This window comes from Ptychodera flava, chromosome 12 (genome assembly GCF_041260155.1).
Source record: "Ptychodera flava strain L36383 chromosome 12, AS_Pfla_20210202, whole genome shotgun sequence".
Lineage (NCBI taxonomy): Eukaryota > Metazoa > Hemichordata > Enteropneusta > Ptychoderidae > Ptychodera > Ptychodera flava.
Genome location: NC_091939.1, coordinates 17356072 through 17378196, shown reverse-complemented (window position 1 = coordinate 17378196; position 22125 = coordinate 17356072). Strand labels below are relative to the sequence as shown.

The 22125-nt window shown below is 37.0% G+C and overlaps 1 protein-coding gene across 2 annotated transcripts; it reads left to right on the top strand.

Moving 5' to 3' along the window:
* Nucleotides 1-164: 164 nt before the first annotated feature.
* Nucleotides 165-20580, top strand: LOC139145228 (transmembrane protein 248-like). 2 transcript variants are annotated; one of them, XM_070716250.1, is made up of 7 exons: nt 165-359; nt 802-997; nt 2748-3027; nt 6424-6580; nt 8067-8229; nt 17025-17162; nt 19568-20580. In XM_070716250.1, the coding sequence occupies exons 2-7, from the start codon at nt 842-844 to the stop codon at nt 19583-19585; spliced, it is 912 nt and encodes a 303-aa protein (XP_070572351.1). In that variant the 5' UTR covers nt 165-359; nt 802-841; the 3' UTR covers nt 19586-20580. The 2 variants fall into 2 exon arrangements, with proteins under 2 accessions (XP_070572351.1, XP_070572353.1); XM_070716252.1 differs by having other exon boundaries at nt 177-355.
* The last annotated feature ends 1545 nt before the right edge of the window (nt 20581-22125 follow it).

The window sequence follows — 22125 nt, the reverse complement described above, 5'->3', positions numbered from 1 at the left end:
GCCCATAAAAATTCCAACCAAGTGCATGAGAACGGGGCATTCTCGTAATTGATGGGGTTAGCTGTTACACTGCGCTGAGCTGGCCGTCGCGTTTGGCAAGGCAGTTTGTCTCGTGACGTCAACAGAGGGCGGTATTGTATTTCGACCGCCCCAATAGTGGGGTGAAAGGTCGTAATATACATAAAAAGATGGGCGACATAGCGAAGAAGTGAAACGTATCGTGGTGTTTTGAAAACAACCTGTTCAAACTGCAATATTGCGTCGGCATTGGTGGAAATGAATCAGTCGACGTGGAGATAAGGCACTATATTACCTGTCAACTTAAAATCTGCCCATTAAGGAGCAGCCATTTTTTGTAGGTATGTTTGTAAACGTTGATTAATTATTATTTCCCTGTTTGACGTGACGTGTCGTCACCCTCCCTTGAGCGTAATCATAACAGACTGGAAAGGCGGTATTATATTGAACTTTTGTGCTTCCCAAACAGGAATAGTCGAATCGATTTCACAATTCAGCGTCAAAGTGCATTCGTCAAATTTAACTAGATTCATACAAATGTCTGTTCGATTCAATGAAGTGCATATCAAACAACAGTCCAGTCGCATGCTGTGTGTGCGTGATCAGCATGTTGCAATGTTCTTCACAGCTAGCTATGTATGGCCATGGATGTACCAGTCTATTACAACGCCATTAATTCCAGGTCGCCGCAGGGTTTAGAGTACCTTCGTTGAAAATCCACTTCGCTGGTCTGTCTGTCACCGTCTTTCAGGCTAATCCAGCATGTCTTAATTCTCCCCGCAGATATTCTAGTTAAGGAGCCACAGAGAATAGGAAAGAAACCATGGGATGTAAAATAATTGATAACACAAAAGGTTTCATTATAACCCGCCCTCCTTTGGTTGTATTTATATTATGTGTGGGTGCCTTTGCAATTGCCATGGTAACACTGGCCTATTATGTGAAGATACATCAAATACAGGATCCAGATATAACACAGGTGGGTGATTATATGACTTTAAATATGTATGTTAAATTTTTAAACATTAAGATCTGAATAACACTGCTTTACATGTATAAACAGTGCTGCAATGTCGTGCTTAATATACTGGTAATGCAGTTAACAATGAGGTAAAGAGACTGTCACTAGAATTTTGCTATCCACAAATATAATTTAACAAACAATAAAATCGAGGGTAACAAAGTAAATATTTCAAACAGATGTGATTTTTTGCATACTTTATAATTTATTGCATAATAATGATGGTGCCTTCATGAGGAATTGGCCCTATCCCAGTACATCGGCATGTTGGCCAGTGCATGCGTCTTTGACTTTACCAACTGATTGTTGTTTTAAAGTACATGTATTAAAGTATAACAATGTAAAAATAGCGATTGAAATCTGAATGATAAAGCCTGCCTTGTAATGACTGGCATGTTATGGCCTTGTGCCATGCCAACATTCGCATTTGTTCGATATATAAACATATACATTGAAGTAAATTTTTACCAAAATCAAACTAATTATTCCTGTGTATTATCAGCAGGACTCATTTGTAAATTTTGATTTGTTTTACTTTGTGGTACCCAGTTATCTCTTTTGTGCCCTTGACATGTCCACAAAAATATGTGAAATGTAAGTTTAAAACAACTACCAGTACGAAATTTAATTTTGGTATTTTAAAACTGAATGTTCATACTCAGATAATAGATAGGCTTCAAGTCCAATGAAACTAATATAGTTTGATATGTCAAACATTGGCCATTGTTTTGACTAAATTCATTATGGAAATGATGAACCGTAACCTATGAGACGAAGGGATTAATTGCTTTTATTGCCAAATTTTCTGGACCCGTAGAGCTAAAGTCAAAATTACCATGATGAAACAGTAATAGATTCTTTTATGTTTTGTTTGAGATACATGGTGACATATGTGTGTCTAAGTAAATATGGGACATACTAAAATCATGTCATTTACGTCCTAAACTTTGCTCATTATTTTGCAGCTTCTGAACCTAGGGTAATTAAAATGCATGAGGCAAACAAAAACTACTATCATTTGATGTCAACCCCCCTCTAAAGAAAGTATGGAAGAGTGAAAAATCCATCAACAAAATTGAATGAAGTTTCTCAAACACGATAAATTGCTTCAATAAGTTGTATTGTAGGAAGTGTGAAAAGATGAATGATATTAACATTTGAACAAGAAGCATGTTAAAACAAAATGTGAATGGAGATGTACCTCTTTCACCTTAGCTATAATGGGTTTCATTTGTTGTATGTGTGTTTTAATTATCCATGGCCCCTGAGTGTGTCAAACTTACATATGATATACTTAAACAATAAAGCACACCCAGCTACAGTATACCACAAGATTTTGACCAGTTCACAACATATATGCACAAGCAACAGCGAGTGTATACATTGAGTGAACTGGTCAAAACCAAATGGTATACCACCACTGGGTGTTATTTATTGCTATTATATCATAACAGTACATTGATTCTGGCATTGAACGTCATAAAAAGGATTTTTGCTATTGCCTGGAGGTCATGTTTATGCCAACCGTGCTATATCACGGTTCTTTTCACATCTCGACCAATGATCAGATCGCTGTATTTGTGCCATCAATATAACTGGTATGATATAATTCTGGATGAAGCACAAAAGCAAGGATTTTCCAAATCAGTAACCCATACTGTATTGATTATGTGCTAATGCCTCTCATGTCTTGTAATTTTTTTCACAGGATTGGAATTCATTCCTAGATCATTTCTCGCAGATAAGGTATTGTGCATCAAGAAATGAAACAGAGGACCACTGGGGCACTTTAGACAACCTTACCAGTGCACCACAATCCAGTTCATCTCCTAAATTTCTTCACTCGGATATTCTGGAATATGAGCCAGTGAGGAATTACTCTTTTATGATCAGATTGGTCCTGAAGCCAATGCCAAGTTTTGTGGCATTTCCTCACAATATTACTCACTTCATGGGAAGTGTCTATGGATATCAATTAGGTTTGGAGGGTAAGTGCTCGGATTCTAGGGGGATATTTCTGCAGGCGTGGTGATCTGCAAAATTTAGTGTACAGATAAAAGAGACGAATATAACTTATTTTGCTAAGTGTGACAATGAACACTAATACACAACAGCAAGAATTATACAACCTGGTAAGTTATAATTAATCATGCAAGTGGACATTTGAACAAATTGATTAGTTTCAAGGTGTCTATGTTGTACATCTGTGGGGCGTTTGTATTGACATCGGTAATCAATTTTGATAAGTTGAAATGTGAATGCAATTTCTGCATGCAACTTCACTGACCAGATTTGCCACTTTGCAGCTCACCGTTGAGCAGTATCATTTTGAGCAATGTAAATTGTATGTGTCAAAATTGGTACTCGATACCATAAATGTGTACCCCATCTACATGATTTAGCAGAGCCTTATCTCGACTCATGAATGCAGTGATCCATTTTTTTGCACCAGTTATCACCTTATTCTTAGGGAGGTATGCATAGAAATATTGTTAAGATTCCCTTTTTAGAGACAGGAGCATCTCAAAGGCATTTCAGACTTCAAACTTCACAAAGTACTTCATCAATTTCGCTATTTTTCCTCTGTCAATATATAGCAACCATATTTCAGGTAGTGTTCCTCTAGTTTGTAACTGTAACCTTGATTCAAAGATTTTGTGGTAATGATGTGCAGTAAAAATTATTGAAGTGTACACAATGTCAGTCAGTAATAGGCTTTTAACCATTTCACCACCATGGATTCATCCAAACCTTTTTTAGCTACTATAGACTATAGTCTATAGAAGCTATTGGGATGGGTATCCGTCCGGCATCCGTCGTCAGTCTGTATGTATGTATGTATGTATGTATGTATGTATGTCCGTTTGTGAGGCGTCCGTCCACTCAAATATCTTGAGAACCGCAGTACTTACTGATTTGATATTTGTTGTGTAGATGAAAAATAGGATTTTGAGAAACTATTTTTTTTAATTTTTAGCTACTATAGACTATAGTCTATAGAAGCTATTGGGATGGGTATCCGTCCGGCGTCCGTCGTCAGTCTGTATGTATGTATGTATGTATGTCCGTTTGTGAGGCGTCCGTCCACTCAAAAATCTTGAGAACCGCTGTACTTACTGATTTGATATTTGTTGTGTAGATGAAAAATATGATTTTGAGAAACTATTTTTTTTTAATTTTTTGATGTTGTTGAAAATAGGCAAATTAATGCCAAAAAAGGTGTTTTTGGTAAAAAAACTTCTTCTTTATAACCGCTGTTCAGACAGCTTTGTTATTTGGTATACAGGTCCCTAGGGATAACCCAACTTAGATTTGTTCAAATTGTGATGAAATATGCAAAGGTGTATTTTTAAGGAATTTTTTTTCATTTTTGGTCAAAATTCGACTTACATTGTATATAATTCTTGTACTGTATAAACCCTATCAATTCACCCAGAAAAAAATAATTAATATGATTTTAAATAATTGAATTAATTGGGAGCCAAAATAATTTTAGTGTAGAATTATCAGAATGTTCAACTTTTTTGACAGTTCATAGTGAAATGCTTACCATCTTGGAGGATTAAAACATGTAAAGGCAACTTTCCTGAATCCCAACTTTGACATATTCTGAACCGTCATTTATTGTGCCCTGTATGTTATCTAAAAGAAATTGCTCATAATAGTTTGTCATGATAGGGTGGTCAAATAAATAGAGATAGAGAAAGTTCTAATTTCCATTGATGGTTTACTTGGTAAGGATAAAATAAAATTACTCTTTGAGGAAAAAAATAGAGTGGTCAATTAAAAGAGTGGTCAAAGTGATAGGGTTTTTATGGTAAAGCTGGACTGTAAGATTCCTCATGTGCTATTTATAGCAATTATGCAATCTGTGTAAACAGTGCAATGAAAGTGTTACATGATTCCTTATAATGCTTTTGATGACCTTGAACTTCTTAAGTTTCAAACATTTGTCTCTTCAGTGTGCTTTCTCTGAGTACGTACAGTCTCAACTTATTCAACAGAACTTACTTACAATGTTAATTTGAAAGTTAAAATGTGCTTTGTTAATAGGATGGAAATACTGATAAAGATACCGAGCTTAAGATTCTTTATAACCTGACAGATACATATTTGCTGTTTTTTATGACGTAAATCTTGATTTAAGCAAGTCTTGTTTACCTTAATTAGAATGTAATTAATTCTCGTTTATTAGCTACTATAGACTAATATAGTCTATAAAAGCTATTGTGATGGGTATCCGTCCGGTTTGCACCGTCAGTCAGTATGGATGTATGTATATATGTATGTATGTATGTATGTATGTCCGTTTGTTAGGCGTCCGTCCACTCAAATATCTTGACAACTGCAGTACTTACTGATTTGATATTTATTGTGTGGATAAAATATATGACTTTGAGAAACTGCTTTTATTTATTTTTTGATATTGTTGAAAATATGCAAATTAGCACCAAAAAAGGCGTTTTTGGTAAAAAATCTCCTTCTTCATAACCGCTGGTGAGACAGCTTTGTTATTTGGTATACAGGTCCCTAGGGATAACCAAACTTAGATTTGTTAAAATTGTGATGAAATATGCAAATCTGTATTTTTACGGAATTTTTTTCCCCATTTTTGGTGAGGCCATCCTGAAATGAGCTATCAAAGATATCCACCTTCTTTATCAATACATGTGTCACAAAAAGTTATTCTCTACATAACGCAGCAGAGCTCTGTCAACTGTTGAGTCTCTTGTTTTTTCAAAACAGCTGGTCAGACAGCTTTAATATTTGGTTTACAAGTCCCTAGGATGACCTTAGTGAGATAATTTCATACAGTCATGTATCCATGTCTATAGTAGCTTCAGGGACTTTGGCCCTATGTTTTATGATTGTAGACCACAATATACGGAATGGGGGATGAACAGGTTAAACCATGATAGTCTCATGTTATAAACAGACAGCAACATGCAAGTTCTATGAAGATTTCAGGGAGGGGGGGGGGGAAGTATTTGTAACTTGTATATATTTTCATTATTTCTGTTCTGTAAAACAAGTACATCTCCTGTTGAAGGTGTGATGAACAACAAAGAATCAGCCTTGCCAACGCATTACACTGTGGACAATATGCAAGTGTTATGGTTAAAATATAAATTCTAGTTGCTACAGCGTCAACAATAATGTGGTACATTACACACCTACAGGCTGTGTTCACAAGTTGAACCATATTGCTGTAGTATTGGTATAATTTATGGATTAGAACAAGAAAATGAACTGAAAAGTTAGAAAACAAAAGTTAAAGCTGACAGGACTTTGTATTCTTGCTGTTGTCATGGCATGGATCTGAACACTTGTCGTTGTGAGCATAACTTCAGAAAATTTATACATAACATGTTTTCCTACTCTAGGCAGTGAAGCTGATGAGCAAGTGAACATCACATTTGAACTGCCAGATAGCTGGCACAGTCAGAAATGCAACAGAGACAGGAGAGGTTATTGTAAGCAGATAGAGTTCACAACATGCTTGACTTTGATGGCATCTCCCACAGTTTTCCCTACCACCAGGTGAGTAAGAATCCTGTTTGTCCCCACTAAACCAATGTAGGAAATTGATATTGTGTCCTCGGCTGAAATTTAGAAACACATTTCTTCTCTCGATCCGTTGCAACTTAAATTGCTTGTCTGACAACAATTCGCTTAACCTGACCATTTTTTGAAATGATAGGTGAGATAAACCAGTTACCAGTCTTACACTTTCTTTTCTGGAAATTGAAATATCAACTTCAAAATTTACATATCTCAAAATGCCGAGAAAAACCCTACAAGGTCAAGGCACTGTATACATGTAAGCATGAATTCTCTGGCAGTTTTTGAAGTGGTATGCTTGACACAGGAAAAGTCAACAATAGAAACCACATTTAATCATCTTTTGTTTAATAGAAGACCGTTGCTTTCGCTATGTCCTGCTGGCCTTTTTTTTCAGTGGCAGTGTTTAAATAGTGAACTGTTGATGGATATAGGTATTACAAAATAGTTCTGGCAATCATGCAGGTAATTTGCTTTCTCTCTACAAGCTCTGCAATTCAGTGTACATATAAGGAGTTGCAGTGAAACTAGCGATGCCAAGTATTCAATTTCAGCCTCCCTTCCAGATCCAGTGCATGGCGTCTTGCAATTTGTTGTCTTTGCTGCACTTCATGAAGACAAAATATCAGAGAAAACTTTGGTCACTACCCTGCCTCCCCCCAATCCCTTGACATGATATTATGTAGCATGCATCTTAATCATTGTACATGCAGATAGGAGAGGACACTTACACTGACAGAACTCGCCAAAGTTACTGGGAAAAATGGGTGTCCTCAATGATTATCCATGAAGCCAGAGGGTCTTATTTCTACCTAAATTGTTGTAACCATGGATCATGCCTGATCTATGGTTTGTATAGTTTTTTCAAGTGAAGATATCACCATGCAAAGTCAGGGCTTTAGAATCAAGATTTAAGTAAATATTTTGCCTACAATAAAGAAATACAGGGTGAGAGTGTGACTTTTGCATCAGTTTGGAATGATGGCTACAAAGTTACAGATCAGTTTTCTCTTTATTGTTGGTTCTCAAAAGTATTTCTCTTTGTATTTCTGGCTTTCTAACAATACAGTGCATGGTTAACTCTTGTTTTACATGAAAAAATAGGCATGCAAGCAACTGAATGATAGTTGAATGATTCACTGTTACTTCAATTTTTCATGAACAAAGCTGTATGACAGTGAACAGCACAATTATGGTCCAATCCATGTTCTACATCAGCTAAAGCTCATTTTAAAAGGTATCATAAAACACTGTTAGACAAGTTTGCTACAGAAAAAACATGTATTGGATATCAAAATTTTGGTACATACACATGAGCATGAATGTATAGAAGTTCAGCATTTGTGATGCTTGATGTGTTTAGCTGGCATTAATATGAGTCAGCATGTCAAGGTCCAGGCCATGGATTGGAACAATGGCTTTTAATTTATGAAAGACAACCAACCGAATATCCTTTTGTATACAGACGGCCTGCAAGCTGCAATGCTACAGAAAGCCCAAGAGAGTATCACATGTCATGGCTGTCAACAAAGACAGGGATTTTGTATGAACAACAGTGGTGTAAATATGGAGCAGTTGCATTTGCATATCACCCTGACAACCCAAGTCTTACACCCATGCTATCTGCGGTAAGTATCTCTGACAAAGCTAGTGTGAATTTTCTGGGCTTTCAGGTGTCACTTCATCTATATATTTTAGAGTATGTCACTTGTGAATTTGCAACAGTAAGATGTTTCAGAGTTTGGATGTGGAATGCTTGTTGTCAAATGGAAACACAAATGTTATGTTGTTTGCATGAACATGTCAAAGTTTTAAACAAATTTCTTCCAAAAACAATTATGTGAAGCAATTTGTCATGCAAATTCACACTTAAACAATGAAATTTCTTGATTACATTTAAAAATAGTGTCAGTTGCTTTAAATCAATGGAAGAGAAGGGTGTGCCACATAAAAAGTGTGTCCCTGTATCAATAATTTGCTTTCAATGAGGATACAATTCTTTGGCAGTGGAGGCTAACATTCCCTTCTGTTGTAATCTGTGCATTACATACGGCTTGAACATACGTATTGAACGTTAAAATTTGATATTTTATGACTCATTCAACTCACTATTCAAGATAAATACTGTTTAGCAAATTAGCTTTACCCTTGGTGATTGATCGTTTTTACTCACTGCTTGATTGCCAGAAATGACTACATACGTTCTCCACCATATACTGGCCTCATGGCATTATCACTCTCCCAACCCTTAATATGGAAGTGCTATTGAATAATAATTTTGGGTCAAAGGTATTGAAGTGTCCAATCAGGTTCGTGCACAGAGTCCAAGGCCGTGCCCTATTTCATGTACTTCTGCCGTGTTTTGATTTTGCTTTGCCAGAAACGTGCTCGCCGTTGTCCATAAAAGCATGTTTGTTCTCCTTTGTAAGCATTTTAGCTCATATTTGGTATGTACATAAATACCAAAAAGAGCTTATATGGTGAGTCGGTGATGTCTGTATGTATGTGCAGATGTATGTCTGTCACACGCAAAAGCTTCCAAACCGCCACACCTACCATCTTAGTATTTGGTGTACAGGTAGACCCAGGGGTTGAGATGTGACTTTGTTCAAATGAACATGTCAGTTTCAAAAATATGCAAATGGGGTAAGAAAAAGGGGAAATCCTGCAAATGTGCAGGAGTGGTGGCAGTAAGTGAAACAGTCCACACATCTGAGTAAGAGGTTTATTACCTTTAACCTATTTATATGCAGCATACCTATTATGTGTGGGAGTGGTGGCAGTAACTGAAACAGCTTATGAGTCATTTTCTGTTATTGTTCATGAACTGATACATATTGGCAGACCTGCTCAAACTGAAAGGGACTGAGTTGAAACATTCCTCTGCTATGCATATTGCTAAAGTTGACCTCCAGTACCTAAAGTTTCAGACCTATTCACTTTTGTCATTCTTGTTTTTAGTCCCCACGGACACCGTCCAGGGGGACTTATAGGTTTGGTCATGTCTGTGCGTCCGTGCGTCCGTCAATTCACGCAGATATCTCAGAGATGCCTGGAGCGATTTCATTCAAACTTGGAACAAGGATTACTTCATATGTCATACAGATGCACGTCGATTTGTTTTGTGATACGATCCAATATTGCTGCCAGGCGGCCATTTTATTACGATTTTTTCATGTACAGAGCCATAACTCAGGCATGTTCCAACCGATTTTATTCAAAGTTGGTACAAGGACATTGACCTATGTCATACATATGCACGTCAATCTGTTTTGTGATACGATCCAATATGGCTGCCAGGCGGCCATTTTATTACAATTTTTTCATGTACAGAGCCATTTCTCAGGCATATCCGCATGTTTCAACCGATTTTATTCAAAGTTGGTACAAGGACATCGACCAATGTCATAGCTATGCACATCAATTTGTTTTGTGATGCGATCCAATATGGCCAATGTGTGGCCATTTTGTTACGATTTTTTCATGTCCTAAACCATAACTCAGACATGTATCAAGCGAATTCATTCAAAAGTATTTTTATCACAGACCTAATGAAGAGGACTCTATCCTGTCTGAGGACCTGTAATCAAAATACCCATAAACAAGTGGGGACTGTGTCATCGACGATGACTTGTTCTGGTTTAAATATTTCTTGAATGGACCAATTCAAACCAAATATGAGCAAGCTGCACAGTAAGTGAGGCTACCCACAATTCTCCATGATCTGTACACACGGAGATCACTCACTGAACAGAATCAAATTTCTTCTGTACACAGAACAACTCGGTCCATATTTCAAAATTCTGGCAACATAGTTCTGATTATCATAATTTTCTGACTTCTCACTGTGAATAATGAGAGGATCAACCCTTTTTCCGTGAAGGAGATAGCAATTTTATAATTTTGTTGACATAGATTTTTGACAGCCATACACAATGTTTTCGAGGAAACTAAGGGAATAAGTTGCATCTGTGTTGGCAAAAGAAAGGGTATTGATTTTTTTAATGTGCGTAACAAAAGAAATTTGCATGTCTGACAGGTGGTATGATGAGACCATCCTAGTTGCTGATAACTTTATCTTGACAACCGTACAATTTATAGCTCCTCCAAACATCGACTTCTCATTTAATTTACTCTTGAATTTTAAACATTATCAATAACTTTGGAACATAGTTTAAACAAATAATTCTGAACTTAAATTGTAAGTTAAAAATTGTTAAGAAACTGATAAAATTGAAAAAGCCTTGGGCAAAAATTGTCTGAGTGAACAAATCAAGGGGAATTGTGGGTAGCCTCACTTACTGTGCACTGTCCCTGACGGTATATTTTTGTTCTGACTGTGTCAGATCAAAAAGGCAAGGTTGTTTGTGGAACAAATTCCGGGATAGGCTTTGGTATATGTACGATCGGCAGTGCACGTAGCGTACTATGCTTGTGTAACTGCCGAGCTCAACGTGCATTCTCGGTTGGTACTCATGTACAATCATAATGGTTTCAAAGATTTGTCACAATTTCAAAGATTTGTCACTGACAAATACTGCCCTGTACGGAAAAAAAAAAATCTGTACAATTGTTCTAGTAGTACTACCCGAGAAAAATACTTGTGTTGTCAATTTTGATTTCATTTCACAAACTTCATACTTCATCGAGTATCGCGTATTTCAGCCTTTGTGAAGCCATTTTATTGATCTTTTCAATTTTTGTCTTGGCATTGTCGTGGAACATGTTGAATCGTCTCCACGGACATGTAGGCACTAGGCTGTGGTGCAAACATATTCAGCCAAATTATCGTTTCGAAGCAGGCAGTTCTATCACAGAAACACTATCAATTCTCTCCAGCAAAGCTGCGTTAAATATTCAGTAAAATGTCACATAATGTGAAAAGTGTGACACGGGGTCAAAGTGACTTGGGTACCGGGGTAGAGGTGACCAAAACCAGTGTGAATTACTGGAGTCGAAGCGGACAGGGGTCGAGATGACCTGTTCCCCAAGTGAGCTACCTTCAGAAGTCTGTTTCGTCACAAAAAAAGTCAACTTTTAAAACCCGTCATTTATGTACTGATCTTGTTCTGAGCATCACAAACATATACACCTCTCGTATGTGTCACAGCAAATAGTTATATTTTAGCGCTCCGTAAATGGGATCCTCATTTTTTGCGAACCCGGAAGTGTGTCTCGCTCAATGCATTTCCTATCGATAGCGAGGGAAACTGCCCGCGTTCCATGCACCTTTTTTCAATGCCAGTGTAACGTTATCTGTGCAAAATTTGTAGCGATAAGCTGCCGTGTGATGGAAAACCTCTCTTACTCTAACATGGACATAGTTGACTTTGGACTTTGATTTTATAAATGTGATGTCCATGCAGTGAGTCGGCGTTGGCGCGCTTATAACGCAATCTTTGCCCACCTGGGGGCCGATATCCCACAAAAGGCATAAGACCACTAGAAAAATTGCTAGAAACCCGTATTTCAACTCTGTTGTCGTTTTTTAGTTGACTACATTGCTTATTGGAGAGGTGTTTCCAGGATTGGGAGCCGTGGCAATGCAAATCTATATCTTTCTCTATACTGCGCCCTTTTAACTCGCCTCTAACTCCTGAAAACAACGGTAGAAATCAAAGCCATGCGGTCCATTTGCAAGCCAAGGGTTCACAGATCATTTGAAAGTCATTAACTAGTTTTATTTCAGTCAATTCCTCATTTTTATATGTAATAAACATTTCTAATCAAGGATATATATCTGAATTGACTCAACTGAAGTTGGTGTATATCTTGCTACATATATTTAAGATACTATAGTCAGTGTGCGAAATTAAGAGAAAATAGCTTCAGGTCATAAGGACCTGCTCCAAGCCAAAGCTTCAGGTCCTTACAGAAAACTGCCGGTCCTCAGTAAATGCAGTTGTTAACGACCTGTATTACCATTACAGTCAACACTCTCTCCACCAATACTATGCTTTTGAATGTTTTAATCTTTAATTTTCCATGTCCTTTTATTAATAGAGTCAGCAAGTATTCACTCTAAAGGACTATTGTTCACATAGATTGCAGAATAGTGTAAGTGAATGATCATGAATCATTCAACTACATGATCTGGAATCTGAAAAAAGATCACAGCCCTTATCTTCCTCACTGTCATGCGCATGGATTTATCACTTGTACACTACACTAGGGCATGTGATATTGTGATTTGGAAATGTTTGGAGAGCTGAAAATCTTTTCTGAAATTAGCCAACACGAGTGGTAGAAGAGTGAGTGAATAGCTTAATTTACCCTGAAAACAGTCATGAGTAAGGAGAGTGTATGAATAAATTTTAATTTTTTTATGTAAACATTGATCACTACATCCTTTTATTATAATGTAAAACAGAAGGGAAAAAGTAACTGGTTTGTATTTTGATATGGCGTATGGATTATTTAAGTTCAACATTTTTCAAAAAAAAATATGCTTAAATGTGGCCTCTGTTGCATTCATGAAGAAACAGATGAAGTTATACTTTTTATCAAAAGGACAAGTATCGTAACTTTTTCTAGATTGTTTTTTCATCATACAAGTCTTTTCATTAAAATAGTATACGGTATACATATTAGATAAATTGACATTAAGACAAAAATCTACTACGAGAACAGTGCTGTCGACTAAACATATTTGGTTTTGAACATGGAGGTATCTTTTAGCTCCATGGTTTTGAACTACATGTACGCCCGATATAAGGACTAGATGTTACACGACAGCGCAATTGTGCTACCTGCAGTCGACATGCAAGTTTACGTTTCGCTGCGTTTGTTTGTGGACCGCTAGGACATTTTGCTTGCTCGTTGGTCTTCAACCCAAAGTTCACAAGGCCGACTGTTGTACATTTTATAAAACAAAGCGGCCTTGTCGTAACACTTTTGTCGAGTTGCACGATCCGTCTTGTATACTCACTCTCAGAGGCCAAGAGTAGGGCTTCAAATTGTTTCGATGTATACCGTTTTACGACTGGCGTGCAAAACTCACCGTCATCCTGGGCTGTATAGGCCTAAATGTCGCAAAAATTGCGTCTTTTAAGATTTTACGGTATCATTAACCGATCGTGTCGCGATGTTTTTTCAGCAGTATCGAGTGTCTGTCAAACTTTTCAGAGTCATTTTAATAACTTTAAGCTTTCAAAGGGCGATGAGACCCAGCAATCGCTCAGGCAAAACTTTTCGATCAGAAATTATGCATTCATTTCCGCGAGTGACGTGTGCCGTTCATGTTGTCTGCAAATTCTATACGCTCGATCTCGATAGCAAAATGAGAGCGGCGTTTGTCATGTGTATTTTTCCAATGAAATCTTGCTGCAGCAGCATATTAAACTCCTCTATGAACCGTTTATGTTTTGAACGCTTCTATTGAAAATCAAAGTAAAGAAAACTGAGTCAGTTTGATAAAATGAAGGGCTGTATTATGAATTCCGAAAAGTTGAAGTGTGGAACTGGTGAAGTGATACTGGGTGTTGTCGTTTTATAACACCGATATGCTAACATTACCAGGGGTACACTCACTAGACGAGTATTATAATATTATATCGTATTGTTGCAATCAAATCCAATCAATCCATTCCATTGCTAGAATCTGCATGCATGGACGTAATTCATACTGATCTGAATATAATTAGGGGCCGTCGATAATAAAAGCTGACGCACAAGAAACGTAATTCCTTCGTTTTACTTGAAACCCCCCCCCCCTCAAAACGAAAGTTCTTATGCGAAATCAATTTCGTACTATGATGCCGTTTCTGACAAACCCACACGCACCTTTCCGATCCGCACGCCCATGAAATAATACCGGAAGGGCACATTAATTAATAAACCTCCACTTTACGCGTTTCACTTTTTTAGACAGAACATTTTAATGTATTGAGGACGTAGGAAAATATTTCACATATATGTTTCACGTTGAAAAAGAATACAAGTTTTTATTTCACATTCATGTCTTTTCATTGTCTTTTCTGTCTCCGTATTTTGTGGTCATTCTGTTCTCGATGAACTCGAAGGTACTTTTGCGTTCTCGCTGCAAAGTCGCACTTCGAAAACAATAGAAAATCCTTATGCGATTTTGACGCACACAAAACGAAATGAGCTTTTACCCCCTCCCCCCCAAACGAAAGCATTACGTTTGTCGTGCGTCAGCTTTTATTATCGACAGCCCCTTAGCTGCACTGTGCTTTGCGCGCCGATCGCAGGGATTAGACTATTAGTAAATGTAAAATGTCGCAAAATAAAAAATTACTATGTTGCGACATTGTCAACCCCCCTCCCTGTCCGGCGTACCGTAGCAAATTCCCTACTACCAGGACACGAAGTGCGATCAACCCTGTTGCGCCGCACTCTCTCGGTGGAAAACATAAATAGGTGCATAGCATTCAAGTCTGAATTACATGATTAAAAGTCAGTCATCATCTGCATCTGTTACAGATCTTGACGGAGAAATTTTAATTATTTATTCCAAATTCCAGTCGGTCATAAGGACCGACATGTTGCTGAAAACTTTCGGCCCGAAGAGAAATCTGTCGGTCTCGGACTGTCGGACAGACGTTAATTTCGCACACTGCTATAGTACATGTTATTGAAATTCGTTAAGCATTTTTGCTTCAGCCAATTTCCAATTTGCATATTAGATGAACTTTCTTAATTAGGGATATTTATCTGTATTGACTAGACCAAAGTCAACAAAACTTGCTATATACTTTAAAGATACTTTGATACAACATTATTGAAAGTCATTTGAAATTGTTATTTCAGCCAATTCCTAATTTGCATATTTAATGAACTTTCCTTATTAGGGATATATACTGGGATTTACCCTATAAAAGTTGGCAAAACATGCTGTGTACATTGATCATTATACCAGGTTATAACAGTATTGAAAGTCATTTCGCATTTTCATGTCAGCTAATTCATAATTTGCATAGCTAATAAGCTTTCACAGTTTGGCATATATAGCTTGAAAGACTTGACCAAAGGCAATTACATATGCTATATTAAGTGGTGATACAATGACAGTACTCAAAGAAATTATTTTTGTTTCAGCAAATTACATATTTGAATACTTAATGACCTTTAGCATTGATCTCTGGTTAATTTTGTTCATTATGTTGATCATAACACTTTCAATTAAGTTGCAAACATGTAGCAAAGGTTAAAATTTTCACAAAAATGCAATATATAATGAAATACGTGAGCACTTTCAGTTCATATCTGGTATTTTCTGTTGTGGGATGGGTTGGCCATATTGATTATCAGCTGCACACAGTGAACCCATGTTGTCCAAGGATTGTGTTCTAAATTGTCACAACAACTCATTGAAGAAAAAAAAAAGTTTGCATTTTTAACAACTGCAAAAGCAAAAGGCGTTGAAAGAGTTGACAGTCTAAGTAGGAATGGCATGGCAGGGTAGGTTTATGAAATACTGATATTTGTACCATCCATTTTGGATGAGATAAAGAGTGTAATGATTAACTGCCAAGCACTTTCCCATTGACCTTAACCAAGGTATCAAGGAAACAATCCAAGGAGCTAGAGCCACTTAGAGTTCACCAATTCTAGGCTGAGGAACAGATTTTGTTGATTCACACAGATGATGACATTGCAGAAGGGTAACATATGGAACCTGTGACTGAAGTTACCTTCTTATGAGAACAGCTGTCTAAATGACATAATTACACAAAGGGCATAGAGAGTACAGCTCTGGAATGAAAACTTGCAGTTCAAGAAAATGATGGAACAATCAAAAGAAGCGGAGAAAAAACACTGACAAGAAAACCTGCAACTCAAAGAGAAAAAAAGAGTTTGGCATCAACAAGTTCAAATACTGAGATGAAGAAATTATTTATACAGGAATTCTCAACCTCAAATGATTCAAAATTTGTGTCGAGTGTGTACTTGGGATATTCATTAAAAGACCTAACATCACCAAGATGCACATATAAATTGTGTCTATTGCAGTTGGCCATCCTGACTGATCCCTATACAAACAACACCACCCACAAGATGGCAGAGGTTATATAAGGGTCGTGAAAATTGTAAAATGCAAGCATGTGTGTAACAGATGTGCTGTCGCCTGAAAACCTAGGTTGATAATGTAAATTTTTGAATCCATTTATAGATTGTCACATGTGTCTATTGTGGCCAGTCTAGGCAAGTCCATTTGCTGGGCACTATACACAGGTTTGACTGTATGACAAATGTAGTTCATGTTATTGTTCTATTTTACAAATAAATTCCTATTGTCTAGGTGCAGTAAGCGATCCCATTGTGTAGGTTCAGTAAACAATAAATCAATTGATCCATCTATTGGTGTACATTGATAATGTGACTGATGATTAACAAAGCAGGCTGCCATTGATAACTGAACTAGCAATTGTAAAGTTTACTTCTCTTTCCCCTCCTTTTGCAGGCTGACCGTTCTTTGGTCAATTTACATTTGATGCATACCAGCTATTTCTTGTTTGTGATGGTTATCACTGCGTTTTGCTATGCAGTAATCAAAGGACGGCCAGTGAAGCAAAGGTCTAATGGAGCTTTAGATAAAAAGGTTTGCACTCTATATTTTTTGTGAAAGCTGCTAGTTATATCAGTATTATAAAAAGTAAATGCCACAAAACTTACACCATTGGCAAAGTGGCCTTATAGTCTGAAGGAAAAATGCATGAAAAGTTCATGGATGTATGTGAATTTAAACCAAAAGGTTTCACATCTTGCTGTCTATCTTGTATGCCCTTTATCAGTGTGTGTCATTTATTGGTGTGTGTACATTTTCAAGTCATTTATACCATTTGAGATCATGTTTCTAACAAGTTCTTCAGCTAACACCTGTGCTAGTGACTTACATAATCCTGTTATATGAGTTCAGGAGATTATGCTATTAGAACCATCACAAATTTCAGATGATCATGGGTCACATCCCTCATCCCACCACTGTACATATGTGTCAATTGGTTTATATCCTGTAGACTCATTTTGCTTTTCTTAGAAGCAAAAATAACCACAATACAGGTGTTCATAAAATGTTCATTTGTACTACACACAATTATGCTTTTATTATGCTTATATGTAAAGTCATTCGTAGATATGCAAATGAGCTAATCATGACATGTCACACTCATCTATTTCCAGCATGACTAAATTTAAGTACAGCCAATGTATCTTAGAAATATGATCAAACACAGTGCATTCACTTTTGAAATATGGCCTAATGACAGAATTGCATTAATGTACAAATACACTATTCGCTATTAATCAGCATATCGTGCTCATCATACTTGCAACATAAGCAAACTATTTACTGTACTTTAGAAATCTGATCAAATTCAGTGTATTCAGTTTTGATATATTGCTGAAAGTTCTTAAATATGCAAATGGCTAATTATGAATTATCACACTTTATCAAACTTGCAGTGTGGCTAAATCTTAGAGATAAGTTCATTCAGTTTTGATGTATGACAAAATGACCTTATATGGAAAAAGTTAAGCTCTTAATTATGCAAATGAGCTGATAATAAGCATGTTATTCTGACAAAACTTTCAGCACAATGAAAGCTATGTCAGATCAATATACCCTCAAAGTCTGATCAATTCCTTCGCTTTCAGCTCTGATATACCCCCTCATAATACAAACTCATAAAATATGACAATGAGCACTCATCACACTTTGAGCATAGCTTAATATAAGTTTTATCAATGTACCTAAAAGTTAGATTAAAGGGGAAGTTCACCAAGGATGATTTTTACATATGTGCTAGCTTTGTGGTCACTTACCCCGGAAAAGCTATTTTCGCCATTTATAACTCACAAGATTTTTTACAAAAACCGATAGAAATAGTACAGGAAGTTGCCCATGTAATTTGAATCATGGGGAAAAGCGTCAAGCTTGGAGCTTCCATAATGTGATATGGAAGGGACCATTTTCCCATGGGTATGGCATTGTCCACTCACCCATGCTTAAACCAGGCTGTGCGTATTTACATAACTTTTGTGTATATTGAGTATCCTTGCATAAACAATGATTCACTTATAATAAACTATCCACTGTCAGATTTTGTGTTGCTGTTTACTACCGTGTTACTGTGAGTGGACAATGTGGGGGCCATACCCATCTGGAGATGGTCCCTTCCATATCACATTATGCAAGCTCCAAGCTTGGAGCATGCTCCAAGCTTGGAGCTAGACCCAAGTATGTTTAACCAGTAGTATATAGCTTGATTACAGAAGTTCATTTAATATGCTAATTTGCATATACTTAGAATGTCATGTTCATCAAACTTTAAGCATATATCAACTTAAGTATGATAAATGAATCTTGGCGGTCAAGTCACAATCAGCACCTTCATTCAGTATTGATATATAGCATAATTACAGGATTCATTTGTTATGCAAATGAACATATAATCAGCATGCTTGCTCATCCAGCTTTCTGCACATCTAGACCTAACTTTGACAAACATACCCCAGATGGCTGATGAATTTTAATTGTCTAATACACAATTAATCAGAAAATATGTAAATCTGCCACCAAAATCCCACAACTTTTTTCATGGCAAGATTGTACGAAAGTTTGAGTGTATGCAGATTAAATTTTGTCCTATAAGTTTAAATATATAGCCCATTGCACAGATTCATTAATTATGCAAATACCATTAAATATGCAGGCCACACCCATCAACTCAGATGTAGATCTATCCATGATCATGCCGTTTACCAAATTGTATGGCATTTTATATTCACATGGAACAAAATCCATGTACGGAAGGACTGGTCGATAAAATGACACACACACACACACTTACATTGTTACAACATTCGACATGGTTTAGTCCTACGGCCCAGTCTGCTGGGAAGATTTTAAAACATGAACAATTATCACCTTTTGTTAATTACCTCCATATATTAATATTCTGTGATAATATTTCTTATGCCATGTGTGTGTTTTTTCATTTTCAGGCACTCATCCAAGCATAAAGCTGACACAGTGATCCCCAAGGCAGTATAAATGAAGTGTACATTGCTCAGTCTGTAACCTGTACCACCGTGCCTGATTTTGTCCTAGTACTGGGTACTTGTACACAGATAGCTGCAATAAAAGAAGAATATTCTGCCTGATTTATTTGCATGCAAAAGAGTACTATCTGAAAGGCATTGGCTATGGCACAGCCTGTCTGCCCCCATCACATGCACAGCAGTGATCTTGCGAAGAGGAAGTTCATGGATTAGTTTTTCTCATGCAAACATTTCCTGAAAATCTGCACAAAAAAGATGAACTGCAAATTCCTGTGACTAGCCTGAATGCAAAGGCTGTGTGTATATAGCACGAATAAATAAAAATAAATAACAAACAAAAGACACACAGCACCATGGTTTTTGACATGTTGCCTTGAGAAGGACAAGGTGATTTTGTTTACATTGTTTAATAATTAGAGAAATATACAATATATCATCCTGAACACAAAGTTGTCATACAAGATCACTTTTTTGGATTTTTATTCACTAATATACATAAAAAATATTTTAATATTTTTGTTCATGTTTCCTTGCATGGGTTTTTGTAATACCTACAACAAGTGAGTTTCCCTGGTTTCTTCTCTTAAAGATGTGTCCTATTCTAGAAAGTGTGTTAAATATTGTGCTGTATGAACATGATCAGTGCAATTTTTTCATTTACTTAACTACACACCTTCCAACCTGATTTTATGAGAGAAGAGTCTGTACCTTTTATTTGTAGAACATTTACTTTGTCATGTGGTGGATATGTAAGATGTCATGTGCTTGTTTCTTTTAATAAACTTGTCTTCAAATAAAATTCTAAACATTGGGGGAAGTGTTACTGGATTCCACCAACATTCTGCACTTGTAGCACCAACATCAGCAATTTAAGGGAGAACTTCCCAGTCTCCTTGTACCACCATAACGTGAGCAATGGTAATAAAAGGTTACATAGGCTTTTAAATTGTAAGAAATTTAATTCTGTACATTCTCGGCTTGAGAGCACGCAAGTGTATTTGTACTCTGTATGTACCTGAAACTGAACAAGCAACAAAATCTGAAGGCTGGACTTACACAATGATATCTTAATTAACATCTGAAACTGTTCTTTATGCATGAATCTTTTCTCAGTTCTTACTCGTACAGCTTACCAGAGTGTGGAACATATTTTTTACAGTGACAGTGAAATTTGGTGTGCAGCAGTTTGGAACACTTTCACGTTACAGGACATATTTTTTCACATGGAAAGTGTCGTCATCAGCTGCAGCCATGACAAACAATGCTGCCACGGAAAATGTTTGCTTGAAAGTCGTTCATATTTCCAATGCTGAACGTGTCAGTGTGTAACTGATATGGCTGAAATAACAGGACCTGGACGGACACAGGACACTACTACCATCATACAACAGTTGCTCAAAATGCATGTTAGTAATTATAAAGTTTCTGTTCATTTATATAACTATTAAGACTTCCTCGTATTCTGGGGTCCATTGGCTACTAAAAATATTCCTCGCAGAGTAGTATCACATCGAGCAGCTTCGCATCCGGCCACTGCTGATCTGCGTTGTGCAACAAATTCGACGTTTACAGATAGGCAGGCATGGGCGCATATTACAATGTAACCGGAGAGATAATGTGGCCTGGTGATCATATTTCAGTTCGCTGGCTATCTGTATTCAACATGCGCGCAAATTACGACGCACGATATTTGTATCCTTGTCGCTTAACGCTTCTAACAAGAATTCAGCACACTTGGAAGTCCGATATTGCCAGGTAAGTTTAATAATAATAGACTGAATTACGGTCATGAAAAATGTGACGTATGAGTCATTATAGCCCTTTGGCAACCTTCACTAAAATTGTCATACTGTTACTGGTCGAGTGATACATTTATATGGCCTACCTACCTGCGCTACTTCTTTTCTTCATTTTTTCGAAATGCCATGACAGTCCACACTCAAAAGAACCACATGACGCGAGAGTCCGATAAAAAGTATAATTTATTCATAAATTAGGCGTTAAAAAGCACACTTTCTGATATTCGATTAAGTACTGTATGAGAGACTGCCTCTGCCGGGCTGTCGTGAAGGTCATGACCTCGATTACAAGTCTGCGAAGACGACAATGCCCAGCAGCTACAGCCAGGTCAACGACGCTCGCTGTCAGATACATTTTGTCGGAACGAGACGGGTGTGCCTTACCAAATGACCTTCAGTACAAGTTACACACTCAAGTCATACATTACACCGCATAAACTACAGTACGGCTTGTATAGTATTCAACAACATGATAAGCTTACCAATATGCCAACTCTAACCGCAATCGCTTATCTGAGTACTAAGATCTAAAGCTTTCTTCACACTAAATAGAACCATGTATTTTATAGTGACAAAAATTTTCTCGGTTTCATCTCTTCGGGCGATAAGAACAAACGTCATGTCCTCATTAGTATGCAAAAATAATTCGACAGATAACAATCTGACGACATACACAGTACATGTTCAGAGAAGCTTCCAAGC

What these genes read in the sequence shown, in the direction of transcription:
- LOC139145228 (XM_070716250.1), top strand. Translation starts at nt 842, where the DNA reads ATGGGATGTAAAATAATTGATAACACAAAAGGTTTCATTATAACCCGC. An exon ending in AGGATCCAGATATAACACAG is followed by an intron (nt 998 to 2,747) that starts GTGGGTGATTAT and finishes TTTTTTTCACAG; the next exon opens with GATTGGAATTCATTCCTAGA. An exon ending in ACAGTTTTCCCTACCACCAG is followed by an intron (nt 6,581 to 8,066) that starts GTGAGTAAGAAT and finishes TTTTGTATACAG; the next exon opens with ACGGCCTGCAAGCTGCAATG.